Below are 16928 nucleotides of genomic sequence, written 5' to 3' on the forward strand. Positions count from 1 at the left end.
ACACACACATATATATATATAGATATATATATATATATATATATATATATATAGTTTCCTTTTTAAATATATATTATATATAAATATATATATATTTTTTAAAATATATATATATTTTATATATATTTATTTATGATGTAAGGAGCAGTGTCATGCATTTTCTCTCAGTCCCTCAGGGGGGCTTAATGAAACCTATTTGTAGCTTCAGAGAGGGTCAAGATAAATAAAAACGAATAAATACATAAAAAATCTTCATTGATAAATAAAGATCAGGCCCTAATCAATAATAAAAACAATCCGTTGCAGATCTACATGAACCTCGATAACTAACAAATGTCCTATACACAGATTCTCAAGAACGGCAGCAATTGTAGCGAAGTAGTCAAAAAGTAATGTTTTTTGGGGGGTTAATGGGACCTGTTAGTTCCAGTTAAAGCGAATTTCAATGTGTCATTTTGCAGAGAGAGAGGGGCGTTTGAATGCACGGTCAGGGTATGTGTGTGTATGTGAGTGTTTGACCCACTTTATCCACGGACGGAGCCTCCCACATGAAGCCCGAGCCAGGAAATTGTGGTTGCCTAGCAAGTTTTACATCCACGGTGCAAAGTTTGGAGACGTGTTGCTCGGCTTCTGCGGACTGCGCTCTACACTACAAACTACAAAGCTACTATTCAAAAACACATTTTCCCCAGCGAGGTCCTAGTGGCAACACTGACGGTGCAAGATGTCGGTCGCAGGACTTAGGAAGCAATTTAACAAAGCGAGTCAGGTAAAGTGCGACTCTTTACAACATTAGCCGGTAGCTGAGCTAGCGCTAGCTAACTTCGCTAACACTGTCGTTACTTTCATTGAGAGTATACGTTAGCTCTATGCTAACGTTAGCTGCTTTACCAAAGTGGATCGTTAATGGGTAGTTAACGATAAAACATGCTTTCTTTGCTAAACGCTAGCTATGTGAAATGCGTTAACTTGTTGAACAGTGTACGGGCCGCTATATTATTATTATAACACTCTTTAACGATTGACAAATGTATTGTAACGTAACGTCAACGTTCACCTTCAGCGTTACGGTAATTTAGCTATCGCTAGCAAGTTGACGGTAGTTTACGTTACCGCAAGTGACGCTAATGTTAAAGTTGGTAAACGTTATTTTACATGGGTTTCCAAAGCAGGCTTTTACTGTAACATTAAACACTGAGGCACTTAAGTTTAACTTATCTTTGGGTAAATTAAGTTTGTCAGCTGTCATTTGTTAACGTTAACTGACTTTACAGATTTTGTCAAACTACTGTAGATGGTAACCTTTGGTTTTCACTACAGTAACGTTTAAGTACAAGATTAACGCTAATTTGTCCATATTTATGACTGACATAAAAGTCAGGCATTTAAAAGATGTTTTTTTTTGTTTTGTTTTGAGCAGTAGTGGAATGTAGCAAAGTATATTTACTAAAGTACTGTGCTTTAGTATGCACTTGTACTTTACTTTTTTTTTTCATTTCACTTTGGAAAATTTGGGATTTTTTCCCCACTACATTTATCTGGAAGCTTTAGTTACTTTACAAATTAAGATTTTGCATAAAAAAACATGAGTTCATAAAATATGATGTTTTGTTATTAATTTAATCACCAAGAATTTATTCAAGTAGAGCTGCAATAATTAGTTGTTTGATCAGTTGTTTTAAAGAAAATTGAAGTTCTTTTTTTTCAACAGGGCTTTGAGGTTTTCTTTATTTTTTATGATTTTGAGTTGTCTCGTAAATAATTTTATTTTCTGTTTTTTTAGTTTTTTTTTTAAATTATCATTATCATTATCTTTAGAATTCTCTGCATTGGATATTGCTTTAATACTTGAAGTACATTTTCCTGATTATGCTTACTTTAACTAAAACATTTTCAATTTGGGACTTTTACTTATAACAGTATTTTTACAGGGTGGTATTGATACTTTTACTGAAGTAAAGGATCTAAATAGTTCTTCCATCTGTGATTTTGAGTCACTGTATGTGATGGTTGGTGTTTGGTTTCATTGTGTTTTGCTGTTTAAACAGGAGGTATACATTAATCACTCAAGTGTTAATACCCTAAACTGAACAAACATGTTTGCTATCTCTAACTTGTTGGATTACACAATGTTATGAAAAGACTTCTCAAGACAAATTGGCCAATGTGTTGTGGTGATACTGTCATCTTTCAGCTTTAAGCGTTTACAACATTAAGACGTCCCTCACCTGTAAGTCGAGGGTGATATCATGACCTTCATTTTCCAGTTTTTGTTCATCTAAATGATCTTAGTTATTTACACAGCTCTTTAGACTAATTTATAAAGAAAGATCATAATGCAAAGCAAATCATATCTACTATTAATGTTACATAATGTCATACAGGCACAGATATGAGTTACTATCATCAGAAACTATTAATTACATTTTCCTGTTTTTAATGTTGGAGATACTGTGTCCTTTGCTGAACATCTCATTTTGGAATACAACTCTGATTTTCTTTTTGCACTGTCACCGTGAAAGACCTACAAACGTAAAACTGACAGCAAATGTCAACACTGATGCCAGATGGATCTTAAAGCTAAGAGATAGTGTTTATCCAAATGGAAGTAATTTGATGTTATGTCAGTGAAATGTCTGACTGCCAGATTGTGCACAGACATTCACAGTAGTATGAACTTCTTGGGTTTTTTTAAGCCATGTTTGTCCTGTGCTTCCAAATTTAAAATGGCACGTGTCCCTCTTAATAAAGAGATGTAACTGTTGGCTCTCGAGGCAGTTAAAAGTTAATTCTGCTACCACAAATATGAACCTCAGCAAGACATGGCCTGCAAAACCAGCAGCATATGTTTTGATGACACCTGCCTTGCAACAAGGTCCTTGCTTTGGCCTAACATTGTGTGATATGCAAGTGATACCTCCTGTCTCAGTGGGTGTGTTATGGCATCTGAGTTATGTGGATATTCTGCCCAAACCAGCTTCCAGTTTTTAAGACTCCCATTTACCCGTAAGTACATTGACAGTACAGCAATAATAAACAAGGAGTGAGCTTTTGCAAAACTTAAGCAGTGCTGGTGGATTGCTAATCCCACAGTACAGTGATACTGGCCAACTCCCAGTGGGAAAGCCTCAACTACTGGGACATACAGTGTATCTGTTAACATATAGCACCTAAACTGTAAACGCTCTGTCCTCTGTTAGCACAGGCCTGGCCAACAACTGTTGTATCTGGCAATTCAGACTATGAAAGGGAATAAAACTGGGTGTGGGAGGACAATCAGCTCTGTAGAATTAGTTGCCTAACAAGCTCCACGTCTTACTGCCATAAAAATATACTTGAGTCATTTAATGATTAACATATTATTGGCTAAGTTTCTCAGCAAACAAATATATAGCTAATATTGTGCACATGGTGTGTACGGTTTTGCACCTGCTGTTTCATCTTATTCTACATCATGTTATGTATTTTGCTTTTGTTATTTATCTATGAGACTAACTGCTCTATACCAAATGCCCCAATGACTGCGTCTTTTAGCTTTCAACAATTTTTGCTTTTTTTGCATCTTGTATGGGTGTTTCCCTTTTACTTATCATTCTGTGCCATCTCTCCAATTTTGACATTTTTGCGGGTCAGTGAATGCAGCAAAGGCAAAATCATCGAGTTATTTTTATCCTTTGGCAGCAATTTTAGTTGGTCTGCTCAGAGCAGATCAGTTGATGGATGAGGACAGGAGAAACAAACTTTTAGACCCATCGCAGTGAACTATTAACGTTCACTTTCACTGCGCCTGGTGCTCTGCAGTGACAGCAACACGCTGGTGACAACGGTGCGTTCAGTGCTCTGAGAGTGTGATGCAATGATTAACCATATGGTATATATATATATTTATATATATATATATAATTTATTAAAATCTATTTGTGGCGGCAGGTGTTTTTAATAGCGGCAGCCCGCCACAAATAAATGAATGTGTGGGGAAACCCTGGGGATATATCAACTATACCAGATGTAACGCACCTTATTCCTCATGGGCTGAATGAAATTACTTTATCACAACCATCAAGTTTAAATTGTCAATTTTTTCAAGCCACTGGCACAAACATGATACATCACACACGTTTCCCTGCCCGTCCAGACTGCTTTTTCCTATGAGATGGTGTGGTGGTGTTTTTTTATCTGCAGGGCGCCAGACTGCAACTGCTTAGCCACATTTTCCAACTTTTGAGCATCAGTGTTCCTTACAAATATTGCAAATATATATATTGTAAAGTTGCTTGTTTGTTTCCTGCTCACAGTTAATATAATAATAATCCTAACATTTAACAGCGCCACTGTAACAGATTAACTTTCTGCTATCAGCTGACTTCAGTGGTTTTGCTTTGATTTATCTCGTTATAACAATACGTCTTTAACTTTATTATAACAGTACTTTGTCTAACTTTATCATAACTGCTTAATTTAACTTTGTCATCAACAGTTATTTTTTGACTTTTTTCTAACAGTAGCTTATTTAGTAGTTTAGTATATGAGTAGTCTACAGTAATTTGGAGGAGAATATCAGAGTGGGGCGGCATTCTGCTTTTTTTTTCATCTCTCTCTAAATCTGGACCTTTTTGCTGGTCCGTGATCACGGTATATATATATATATGTGTATATATATGTATATATATATATATATATATATATATATATATATATATATATATATATATATATATATATATATATATATATATATATATATATATATATATATATATATATATATTCCAGTAGTGCCCCTAATAACTAGTCCAGTGGTGGTGGATGATCTAGTTGATCTGAGTTGTCATGTCATGCAGCATTACCAGATAAATTACATATCGTAGTCAGACCGGGATGGGCAGTTTTATAAGTCATGTAGGAGAAAGAAAATTATGTGCTGGCTATTATGAAGCCAGTGTGTTCGTGTTTGGATGTCATGAAAGTGCATGCCAAAGCTTTCACAGCTGGCACCAAGAGATTCATTAATTGCAATTAAAATGCTGTTTATCAGACATCATTATTAGGTAACATGTGGGACTAAATTATATCCCATGAATCAATTGGCAACCAGTGCTTTGGGCATTTTCCAAGTCACTCAGTTTTTCATAGATAATAACTTCACTAAGCCGGTGTATTGTACAAACTGGAGAGATTGATTGATCCATCTGGTCATAGAGTTTTCTGTGCAGTGTGGTGCCGACAGCTGCACCGAGCAGAACCAAATGAGAAGACGCACACACAATGAGTCTCTGTTTGGCATGCCAGCCAGCTGTGCTGGATTTTAGAGTTTGTTGCTCTGGATGAGAAATGGAGAACGTATGTCGCCATGTGTTAGCCAGGATATGAATTTAGAGCAAGATGAAGTTGGTGTGTGTGTTTAGTAAAAGGATCCATGAATGTGGTTGTAGTGTAGGAAACTGCAATGTGTGTGCTGACCTGATGGAAAAAAGAGAAACCTTCAGTAGATTTCCTTATGGAACGAATGGAGGTTCTCAGTTAGAGAGGAAAGTCCAGTGTTCAGCATTCACCCCCCCATGCAGACTTGAGGAGTTTCCTCTACTGACGGAAAACAAGGGCATGTCTTTGAATTTGAGAACTGTTTTAACCAGACCCGGAAAAAAGAGGATGGTGGAAATTGTTAAATATCTATTAAAGTTTGGAAACAGACAGTAGTGTGGTTATGAAGTCTGGTGAGGTCTGGTCTAGGCCACTTTAACAGATGGTTCTTACACTGTTGAAGTGCCCTTGAGCAAACCTCTGTTCCCGAAAATATGCTCTGTAGTTAATCTCCCACTTTGAAATGCATAAGTGGAAGACAATTGAAAATATTTCCAGCAGTATCAATACAAAATTTCTATGTCTTCTATTCCCTCTATATGTACTCTCTTAGGGATGTCCCGATCAGGTTTTTTTTGCTCCGGATCCTGATCCGAGTCACTTGATATTGAATATTTGTTGATACTGAGTCCTGATCTGATACTTTATCTGGACACTACAGCTGCGCAATGCACACATCAAGTACTTCAAAGTTATTAAAATCAATCCTATGTATATGCCTGATGGTTGAACAGCCCTGCAGTGTAATGCAAGAAAAAATGTCTGCATCCAAACAGTTCCTTTAATCTTATTTTCACAAATCAACGAAATTAACAAACTGAAAATATTTTATATGGTTCTTCTAACGATTCCACTTCATGCAGCGTTTGTTTTTTCAATGCTCAAAATAACCAATCCTGAACAATTAAAATTCAAGCAATTTAATTTTAACATCCTATTCTCTTTATAACCAGGTTTGAATAAATCTCGTTGTATGTGGACATGCAATGACAATAAAGGCATTCATCATTTAAATACTCAAAAAATACAAAAAATTGGAGAATGCTTGAGATATCCATCAGTTGCCTTCAATATTCTGATGCTCTGTTCACAGATGGTGAGTGAGAAGGTTGGAGGTGCAGAGGGAACCAAACTGGATGAAGACTTCAGGGACCTCGAGAGGGTAACATACATACATTTTAAGAAAATATCTAAACGAAGAATTAGGGATGCAAGATATTGGATTTTTTGCCGATGTCCGATATAAAAACAACTCATTTGGCCGATAAATTATATTGATGATGGCCCACCAGTAGATGGAGACATAAAAAACAATTTTCAATCTATGTAATATTCGCTCATTGTGCAAAATAGGAAAACTGCTTCAACTTAGGGTTGATGTTTTGTACATATATATATATATATATATATATATATATATATATATATATATATATATATATATATATATATATATATATATATATATATATAATATTGCGTTAGGCCGAATAAAACTGGACTTTTAAAATACACTCAAAAGTCGAGTTAAAAAGTTAGATTTGATATGAAATCATTTCAAATCTAAGTTCTTAAAGTTGGACTAATACATCTAGATAATCCAGGATGTTGATTTACTCTTTCAACCAGACTGAAACTGGCCTAGGCGTTCTGCGCATGCTCCATAGTCTGCACAATGGGCTTTGACCTGGAAGTCAAACGGCATAAATTTGTAGAAGAAATACGGAACAAAACAAGAGTAAAAAGTAACAGAAGAAAACAAGTCGAGAGGAAGGTAAAACGTGAAAAAGTGATCCATGTTTTCACCGTTCCACATGCAACCTGTTTGCGACCTGCTAACTCTTTTGGTATGTGACATAATGGGTCAAGTGGAAGAAGTTCCAATAGCAACCAGCTGAAAGGGGGCATGTCGCCGCACATACTTCCGTCAGTAAATCAATTCTCCCCCAGTGCTGCTTGTATACTGACACACACACACACACATGTTATTGGTTTCTGATATCAGCAGATTCCAATTTCATTTTAAAGCCCATATCTGCAGATACCAATGACGTGCCAATATTATCGTGCATCCCTACTAAGAATATAGCATAACAATATGGTTTTTGTTTTACTGAAAGGTAAATGATGTCACTCAAGTTTTCCTTGTTCACTTAAACACTCTCAGAGGCATACTGCTCAGCATGTGCACACACATATAAATTGTATTTCTCTCTCTCTCACACCCTCTGTCTCTCACCTGTACCACAAGAAAGCAGATATTACCAGCAAAGCAGTGATGGAAGTCATCAATAAAACCTCAGAGTACCTCCAGCCCAACCCAGCAACGAGAGCTAAGCTTACCATGCTCAACACTGTGTCCAAAATCCGGGGGCAGGTCAAGAGTCCGGGCTACCCCCAGCCTGAGGGCCTCCTGGGCGAGTGCATGACTAAGTATGGACGAGATATGGGCGAGGACACTAATTTTGGTAAGAACAGTAGAGGCACTTAGAGGTTAAAGGGTGGAAGAGATATTTCCATGCCCCACACTCCCTAATTCTGGTATTTTTGTGTGCAGGTGGCGCTCTAATGGACTTCGGGGAGTCAATGAAGAGGATGGCCGAGGTCAAAGACTGTCTGGATATTGATGTGAAGCAGAACTTTATTGACCCGCTGCAGGCAGTCGCTGAGAAGGACATCAGAGACATTCAGGTAGAATCAAAGAAGTAGCATGCTTCTGCACATACAGGCCAGGCATTGACTCATAAGCTCTGCAGTCTTAGTATGAGAAAAAGTATTCATGGTGCATAACAAATGCTTAAATCAGGTAGGTTTCTCCAAACTATCATAAACAAGTGAAAATACTTGGATAGTTATAGAATATCATCTGTGTAAGCTCATCCTCCCAATCTCAACTCTTTAACCCCCTCAGCACCACCTGAAGAAGTTGGAGGGCCGCCGTCTCGACTATGATTATAAAAAGAAACGTCAAGGTAAAATCCAAAATGAAGAGATCAGGCAGGCCCTGGAGAAGTTCCACGAGTCCAAAGAGATGGCTGAAAGCTCCATGCACAACCTGCTGGAAACAGATGTGAGTCACCTGTAGACTAAACTTGATTCACAGTGTATTGCAGATTGAACCTCAAGACCTACTGGACTTGTTTATAAAACGCTGCTATGACTCTTTTTTTAATTCCTGGTTGATCTGGCATCAGTTGTTTAGTTTTTCCATTAATCTTGTTGCCAATAAGGACGGCCAAGTAATGTCAACATGGCCAAAAGTGAGCAAACACCATTATAGATATTATCATCTGTAATAGGATTAAAGTAATAAATAAGCCATTTGACTGAATCTGTGCCAGTGGAAGTGCTGCATCACCTTAATGGATGGTTTTGATAGATTAGTAGAGTTCACCTGGCATGGTTTTATAATGCTGTCTATTTTTTATTAATTTTTATTTTTTGACGAGCCAAAATGTATTGAAAATTATGTCTTAAGCCACTTTCCATCTGGACAAAAAGACCCACTTATACCCAATAACATCTGGCATTATCGTTAATGGAAGAGTTACAATCGACAATCATTCCTGGGATAAGTGACTTTGCAGTATTCACAGGCATGTACTGTCTCTGTTCAGCAGTAATGGAAATATGACACCCACGTCGACATGTTCAGTTTTTGCCCCTATTCTGGTGTGATGTAATGACACGACAAATTCTCATTTGCCATCCATCTCCATTCAAGCAGCGCTCACTCATTCCAAATTAGCCAGGACTGAGTTTGATAGAGAGACTGAATAAGGAACAGATGGAAAGAAGTATCCACAAAAACATTTTCTCTGGCCTCCATGCTGCTTTCTACTGTTTTCTAGCCTGTTTTCCAGCATGTTTGCGTCATCGAATGTAAGACACCGGTGTAAAAAAAAACACAGAGGCATAGCCATTTACTGCCATTAGCAATAGCGCCAACTTCTTGACAATTTTTAGGAGGTTTTCTTCCATTAAAAAAACCCTGCAATACACGTTAATTTTGGCAGAGAATGGATATTAAATATTCGGGGGTGCAAGGAAAATCTCATGGTTGCCAAACCATCTCCTCTGTGCCAATTCTTTGAGATGCAAGTCTAACAGCTTCATTTTTTTTGTAAAGTGACAGGAGAAATACATTTAATGCAGTCTGATACAGTTACTGCGATTTGATTTAAAGCATTTAAGGCTGAAACGGATAGAGTTGAACTGGCTTATTCTGTAATGGTGCATTAATGCAGTAAATTAATTTTATCCTCTAAGGAACTAGTAAGAAAAGGTCAAAATGTTTTGTAACTATTATCTCTGTTTCTACTTGAATTAGAAATGCCTTTTGCTTTCTGCTCATAGCTTCTCAGCTAGCAAGCCATGTTACATTTTCAAGAACAGTACATCTCAGGTGACATGTCTTTGTTTTTTTCCACAGTGACTTGCAGTAGTGTGAGCTTGTCAGACCTGTTATTCTTGTTATTTACCCTTTTCATGCCTGCCATTATGAGATTTTTTTCTGTGGTGTTATTGTGACAAACAACACAGATGTACTGATAAACAAACAGGAATTATGAGAGATGGGAGTACAAATGGTTAACCAGTTAGGAATGCTCTGAAGGACCACTGCTGTTTCTGTGTTTTGTCTTGCTCTGAAATAGATTTTGTGTGCATGTAGGTGGAGCAGGTGAGTCAGCTGTCTTCTTTTGTGGAGTCTCTGCTGCAGTACCACAGACAGGCCGCGCAGGTCCTCGAGGATCTCTCTGACAAACTGAGAAAAAGGTCAGAGCTGTGACTATTTGTGGAGTATGGCATGCCTTTTGTATGTTGAGGCTGTGTCCTCTGGCTCGTGACAAGGAATGATTCAGCAGTGCCAGATTTTTTTTTTCCTCCATCTGATTGCAAGTAACGAATGTTGAGGGAGAGCTAATGCTGAGCACAAATCACTTGTTTTTTACTAAAGAAGATGGATTTTAATCATTATCTTTGGCTATGAATTTGATATAATTTTTTTCCCATTACAGAAATAAAATATCTATTTCACTTTTGGATAAATAAAATAAAGTAGATTGGTTTTCCATTTAATAATTTGGTTGTTTAGTTGTTGTAACTGGATTATAACCCACAAGAAAATCTCTTTGTTAAACCAGCCTATATGTGTATTGGTTACAACTCCTACTTGTGGGCTCAGAGAGGTTTTTTTATTCTTATTGTATACAGGGTGACCGAAGCTCAATCTCGTCCAAGGCGTGAATACCAACCCAAACCCAGACCATCCTATGACTATGGAGATGTAGAACACTCTAATGGAGGATACTCACCAGCTGCAACATCGCCTCCAGCCTACTCTGCTGGTAAACTTACTTTTGTATATTTTGTGAAAGTGTGCTTAAGCGTCTGTGTCCAGGTTTCCGTCACGTGGTAATAACCGTTTTTTTAAACAGGGAAATTTGTCAAAGTCCGACATTTAATTGGCTGCGGTCATACTAAGCCAGCATCCAACTGGGCTTCACATTTTGCAACGTTAGACACTCAGATAGCCTGCCTATCTGTTGTTTTTAGGATCAGTAAATACCGATAATATTTGACTGAAATTTATCCTGTTTGTCTGTGGAAATTTTCCCAGACACGTCGACCAGTATCAAGTTTTCCAGAAACGGAAAAACTGATCTGTATGTGTATATGTGCAACACCTTTTCTTAAAATGGTATGTGTGTAAGGCAGTCTCTTTCTCAAGACTGATGTGTCTTTCCCTCTGCAACATTAAGCACCCCCAGTGCAATATCCAGGTCCATCCTTCCAAAGAACCTCCATCAAGAACAGACCGCGTGAGTGAGACAGATGAAGATAATGTGTCATGTACACAGAGCTAGAAAGTTTCACTACTTTCACTCACTCTGGTGCACAGCCGTGTGGCAGAGGGGTGTATGCATGTCTTTGGGATGTTTAAGCATTTCACTAACATTGTTGAATGGTGTTTGTTGGGTCCACTATGTCCAGTCTGTCAGGTTCCCACCACAAGACAGGGCTTTTTAGAGTGAGAATGTCTGTCTGACCAAAGCTGCAGATATATACAAATTTCAGCAAACCAAGTTACAACTTTGTTTAAGTGATCATTGACCGTGGTGGTGGTGTTAATCGAAGTTACCAACCCCAATCTAAAATTTTAACAAAAGTCCTGCAGTCATGGTTTTGCTGAATTGTATGTATTTGTATACTTGCTTGTTCACGAACTGATGAAGCTTCTGAACCTCAAGAAAAATCACAGCATGTAACACCGTTAACTTTACAGATTTATTGTCCTCTTCTGTCATACAGGAGAAAATAAATGTCCTGGGCCTAAAACTTAAACAGCGACATTATGGCTTCAATAAATAATTTAAAGGGACAGTTCATCCCAAAATAAAAAATAGATATTTTCTCTTTCCTTTGGTGCTGTTAATTGATCTAGCTTGTTTTGATGTGTGTTACAGGGTGTTGGAGATATCAGTCATAGAGATGTCTGCCTTCTCTTCAATATAATGCTACTACGTGGCATTTGGCTTGTGGCGCTCATTTGAAAAACTCAATAGCAATGTCTCTTTGCAGGAAATCATGACCTGGTTATTCAAGATAATACAGGCCTTGTTCTGAGCAGTTCATGAAGGAACTATTTTCTTTTTTCTGAGCTAAACCCACTAACCATATCAATGCATACAAGGAAGCATGCAACTGCTTTTGGACGAGAGGCTTGTGTTTGCGACAGTATTAACAGCTTCCTTCTCGGCTGAGCTTTATAACTAGCTCAGGTGAGCTAGATAAGCTAGCAGTAGATGCATGCTTGCTTCTGCACTGTGATATGTTGTCAAGATGTTGTTGAGTTTTTCAAATGTATTTTTTTGGCATTTTGAGCACCATAAGCCGAGTGCCATCTAGTTCCAATATATTGGAAAGAAGAAGAATCTCTTCGTCCGATATCTCCAACAATCTGTAACTCACACCAAGACAATCTAGACTGATCAATAGCACAACGGGTAAAGAGGAAAACCAAGTATTTTTGACCTTCGGGTGAGCTTTCCTTTTTAAGTGGTGTAACATGTGAGTACATTGATTTTGATCTTGAGCTTCAGAAGGATACTTTCTTGCCACAGTGATACTAACTGGTAAAGATCTTCTGTTTTAACTTGTTCTTTTCCAGAATCCTATCGGAAAACACACTTGTGACAAAGGCTGTATTAATCTTACTGAGGGGAAATCATCAAATCTTCCTTTTACAAACTGACAGTATTTGTTCTCTCTCCATCCTTTTGTTTTTCTACTTCCTGTGTCTCTCGCTGCAGCTGAGCCGTGCTGTAAAGCCCTGTACGACTTTGAGCCAGAGAACGACGGAGAGCTGGGCTTCCAGGAGGGTGAAATCATCACCTTGATCAGTCGGATCGATGAGAACTGGTATGAGGGATCCATTCGCGGCAGATCAGGACACTTCCCTAATAACTATGTTGAAGTGATGGTGCCTCTGCCACACTGAAAACAACAAGGCGAGAGGGGAGCGGTAGGCTGGAGAGTATGTAAAGAGGGGTTGGTAGCCGATTATCAGCTCTCAGTAACCAAAACATATCTTTTCTTTATTGCAATTAAAGGGTAAACATGTCAAGACAGGGACCTAGGATGTATTTGAGTAAAGAGCTTTCTTTAAAATTCTGTCAGTTTATGTCAAAATATTAATGGACAGATAGATGTTCAGTCAGAAAAATGAAGGCGTGATGTTTGGGTGCACTTACAATTTGCCAAGTTTTTACATTCATTCTCTACGCACCTGTGCACTTTGTACACTACACCCCCACCACCGGAACTAATGAAGATAGATCGATAGAGAGTGACATCTGTAAAATGTGTCCAGCAGTATCCACTGACACTAAGAAGTGCAACTACTTTATTCTTAATATTTTATATATTCACAAGATGACATCTCTTCTTCTATTTATTGTTCAGATTGGTACTACACACATGCATGTAAACGAACGCGTTCTTCCAAACGCTGGTTTCTACACTCCCAGTTTCACTCCTGTGCCTTCAGGCTTTAGTACTGTTGTCATCGTGGACTAACTGGCGTCACCATGGAGGACTGACTGCCTTCTGTAAATGTTTGATACTATCCTCCACTGCCACCTGGTGGTCCTGGAGATCATTCATGACTGTTGGTCTGAGTGGCTCTGTTGTATGGCCTCTTTTATCTCTTAGCTGAATCCACATCAGGTGGCTTGACAAGTGCTTCATTGTGGGATTTTTTCTTTCAAATAATTATAGAACTTCAATAATAGCTGGAGCTTGTCAGTAAGTGACATTGACTGACTGTTGTATTAAAGGGACAGTTGACCTGAAATCAAAAATAGATAATTTTTCTCTTACCTGTAGTGTTATTGATCAGTCTCGATTGTTTTGTTGTAAGTGTCAGAGTTTTGGAGATATTAGCCGTAGTGATTGTCTCTCCAATGTAATGGACCTGGATGGCGCTCAGCTTGTGGTGCTCAAAGCACCAAAAACACATTTGGAAAAACTCAGCAGCAATGTTTCTTTCCAGAGATCACAAGCCGTTAACTGATGAAAATCTGCAGACCGTGTTGTGAGCAGTTTTACATAGTAACTATGCTTTTATACTGAAGTAAGTGCATCTGCTCATGGTTGAGAGGCTCGTGTATGAGATGTTCATATTAATGGCATCCTCTTTGGCTGAGCTGTAACGTTAATTCAGTGGTGGTAGCTGAGCTATCTGTAAATTCATGCTTTCTTCTGTGTAGTGATTCTTTTGGTAGGAGTTTGGTAGAGAAAATAGTTCCTACATGAAACTGCTCACAACAAGGACTGTGGGTAACTGGGTCATAATTTATTGAAAGAGACATGCTTTTTTTGTACTTTGAACACCACAAGTCAAGTGTCATCTAGTTCTGTTACATTGGAGAAAAAGCACACAGCAGATCTACAGCAGATATCGCCAACACTCAGCCACTCACACCAAAACAGATCATCTAGATTGATCAATAGCATGTTCCCTTTAAATTTTCATTCATTTTTACACCACCGGTGATCAGAATGCTCAGTTTTACAAACAGCCGTTTAAAAGCCAAAGAAAGTTGTTTTGTAGTTGATTCTAAAGAGCTGCAGGGTGTCCGTAAATATGTTCAGTTTATAACCTTTATTACACTAATTGTCCTACGTTGTCAATTATTTAATTCACCTACAGCTCTTCCAATGTTTCTCACTGCACTCCACTCTCTTCTCTTAGAAGAGAGGTTGCACAGGTTCCACGTTGGACATTGTCAATAAAAGGAAACATGTCGTGCAGCCTCATACACACAATGCTGCAAAATGAAGTTAAAGTGTTTGAGATGATCATATGCAAGCATCGTGTTTTCCATTTTATTTACTTCACATTTTATGAAGAAAAACATTTTGGTTTGATTAGATTGCAACCTGAAGCTATCCTCACCTCCACTCCAAATATGTTTCAGCACTATACTAAAGCCATAAGCATCCTTTTTTATTTTCTCAGGCTGTGTTGATACTGCTGGCAGTGTCGCTCACAATGTTTTGTGGGCTTTTACCCAGTTGTTTGTCTATTAATGTTCAGTCTGTGATTTGTTTACCCCCACAGTGCAGGGGTAAGCTTGGCTTTATTACTCAGACCTATAATTTGGAGCATGGAAATCAGTCTGCCATGTATTGGGTGTGTTTGTACTTGCCTCAGTTTTCAGGTTGAAACAGTGCACCAGGCCTGACAAAAAAATGCTGCATAACTGTCTCCAAACTATTGTGCACAGAATTTACTAATAATGAGGAACTCACAATAGGCGGTTTCAGTTTCAATTAAGTCTTTTACAAGCAGACTATGAACTGTGAGGGTTTGCGCTGTTCACTAAAATACCAACTTTCTCCAGTTGTCATGATCCCCTTGTTAGTCCGCCCCCCGCCCTACTCATCTCTCCCATCTCTGTTAAAACTGGGAGCGGAACAGACAGGTCTTTTGAGCAGGGAAGGGCACACAGCAGTGGATTATCCCCTCCATCCCCCCACTGCTCTTTATTCACCACCTGCCCCTTTACCCCTACCCCCTTTTCTCATTATCTGCCCCATGGCAATCCCATGGTGCCTCTGGAGTCTCCTGGTCCACTCCTGGAATAATCTCCTCATTGTTATCACAATATGTGCATCTTAGATTCCATGTTTGTATGTCTCCTATGTTATACGTATTATGTGCAGGGGCCAGGGTCTTTAGCTGTAAGGAGTCGTATCTGTGTGGTTCAGGTGTGGGTTTACATGCCTCATTACACTAAATCAAAAGCAAGTTTGAGAGGGGAGAGAAGGGTCAGAGGTTCAGGTTGAGCTATTATGCAGCTTGTATTATATTGACGATGAATAATGTGGAACAAAGGGCTAAGATCAATGTTTGTGTTCAGCTGAAATAGTTGTTTAAATGCTGCAACTGACATTTATTGCAACACTACATTCTGCGATGTATTGCATCCATAAGCAAGAAGTGTCTCTTTGGTCAGTGTATTTTTTGGTCTTTAAATGTTCCTCACAGAGACAGAAATGAGAGAACAAAAAACAGTTATTTGATTTTCATTTCAAAATCCAACAATGAAAAATTAAAAACAATCCATTTTTTGTTTTGGGGGTCAGAAATGGAGTATACAGATTAGAAATGCCACGTAATTTCCTTTTTCTCTTATCCAAAAAATAAAATAAAATACCAAGAAAACAAAGATGAAAAAACAATTGTTTTTTCATTTTCTGAAACTTGAAGTTTTCCTAGGGAAAAAAAAAGTTCAATGCATGGGTGCTAAAACTAAATTAGTATAGCAAGTGAGAGAAGCAAAGATTGAAGACTAAATTTATTGTTATAACTAACATTGCAATGGTTTTGAAACCATATTCTGACATTATTTTAGACTTAAACAAGGTCTATGATGTACAGAAATCCATGACTGTGTGGTAGTCAGAGGTTTTTCTGCAAGGTGTGTCAGGAGATGCTGCACCGAAAATGGAAGATTTTTCATCAAGTAACCATTTGTTTTCTTTTTCCATTTGTTGTTCTGAAAGGAAAATTCATAGACCAAAAAGCACACTGACCCTCTTTGCAATATTGATGAATGAAGTATTATCTGACGTTAAAGCTTTATTTTATTATGCACAATTTTAATGGAATTTTCTGTATTAAAATGTAACTGCCTTGCATGTCTTCGGTGTCTTCCACAATGCCTTATTTTTGTAACTGTGACACTGTGGGGAGACTAAAAGTGGGATTATCCTGGATTATCTTTAGGATGTATGGATTACCTCTACTAAATGTAATCTTCTGTGTATTGTATATTTTTGTTACTATGTAAAGGGGAATGGATGCTTTTCATTTGCTTCTTCAAATAAATATTAAGTAAATTGGCTCTGAGTGTGTCTTTACAGCTTTAATTGATGCAGAAAATATCATAAAGGTAGGACTATTTCTTTCACATGCACTTGGTTGTTATTTAAATCTTTTGATAATTGCACTTTTTTTTTTTTTTGCTCAATAAACATGTCTATACTTTGAACATTTA

The 16928-nt window shown here is 37.9% G+C and overlaps 1 protein-coding gene across 2 annotated transcripts; it reads left to right on the forward strand.

Moving 5' to 3' along the window:
* Positions 1-484: 484 nt before the first annotated feature.
* Positions 485-16775, forward strand: LOC121951123 (endophilin-A2-like). 2 transcript variants are annotated; one of them, XM_042497351.2, is made up of 9 exons: positions 486-769; positions 6455-6523; positions 7613-7829; positions 7919-8052; positions 8273-8431; positions 10034-10137; positions 10576-10709; positions 11124-11183; positions 12675-16775. In XM_042497351.2, exons 1-9 carry the CDS (start codon positions 725-727, stop codon positions 12860-12862), a joined length of 1110 nt encoding a protein of 369 aa, XP_042353285.1. In that variant the 5' UTR covers positions 486-724; the 3' UTR covers positions 12863-16775. The 2 variants fall into 2 exon arrangements, with proteins under 2 accessions (XP_042353286.1, XP_042353285.1); XM_042497352.2 differs by lacking the exon at positions 11124-11183 and having other exon boundaries at positions 485-769.
* The last annotated feature ends 153 nt before the right edge of the window (positions 16776-16928 follow it).

The sequence above is a fragment of the Plectropomus leopardus genome, chromosome 12 (assembly GCF_026936395.1).
Source record: "Plectropomus leopardus strain MGB_pleo_1.0 chromosome 12, ASM2693639v1, whole genome shotgun sequence".
NCBI lineage: Eukaryota > Metazoa > Chordata > Actinopteri > Perciformes > Serranidae > Plectropomus > Plectropomus leopardus.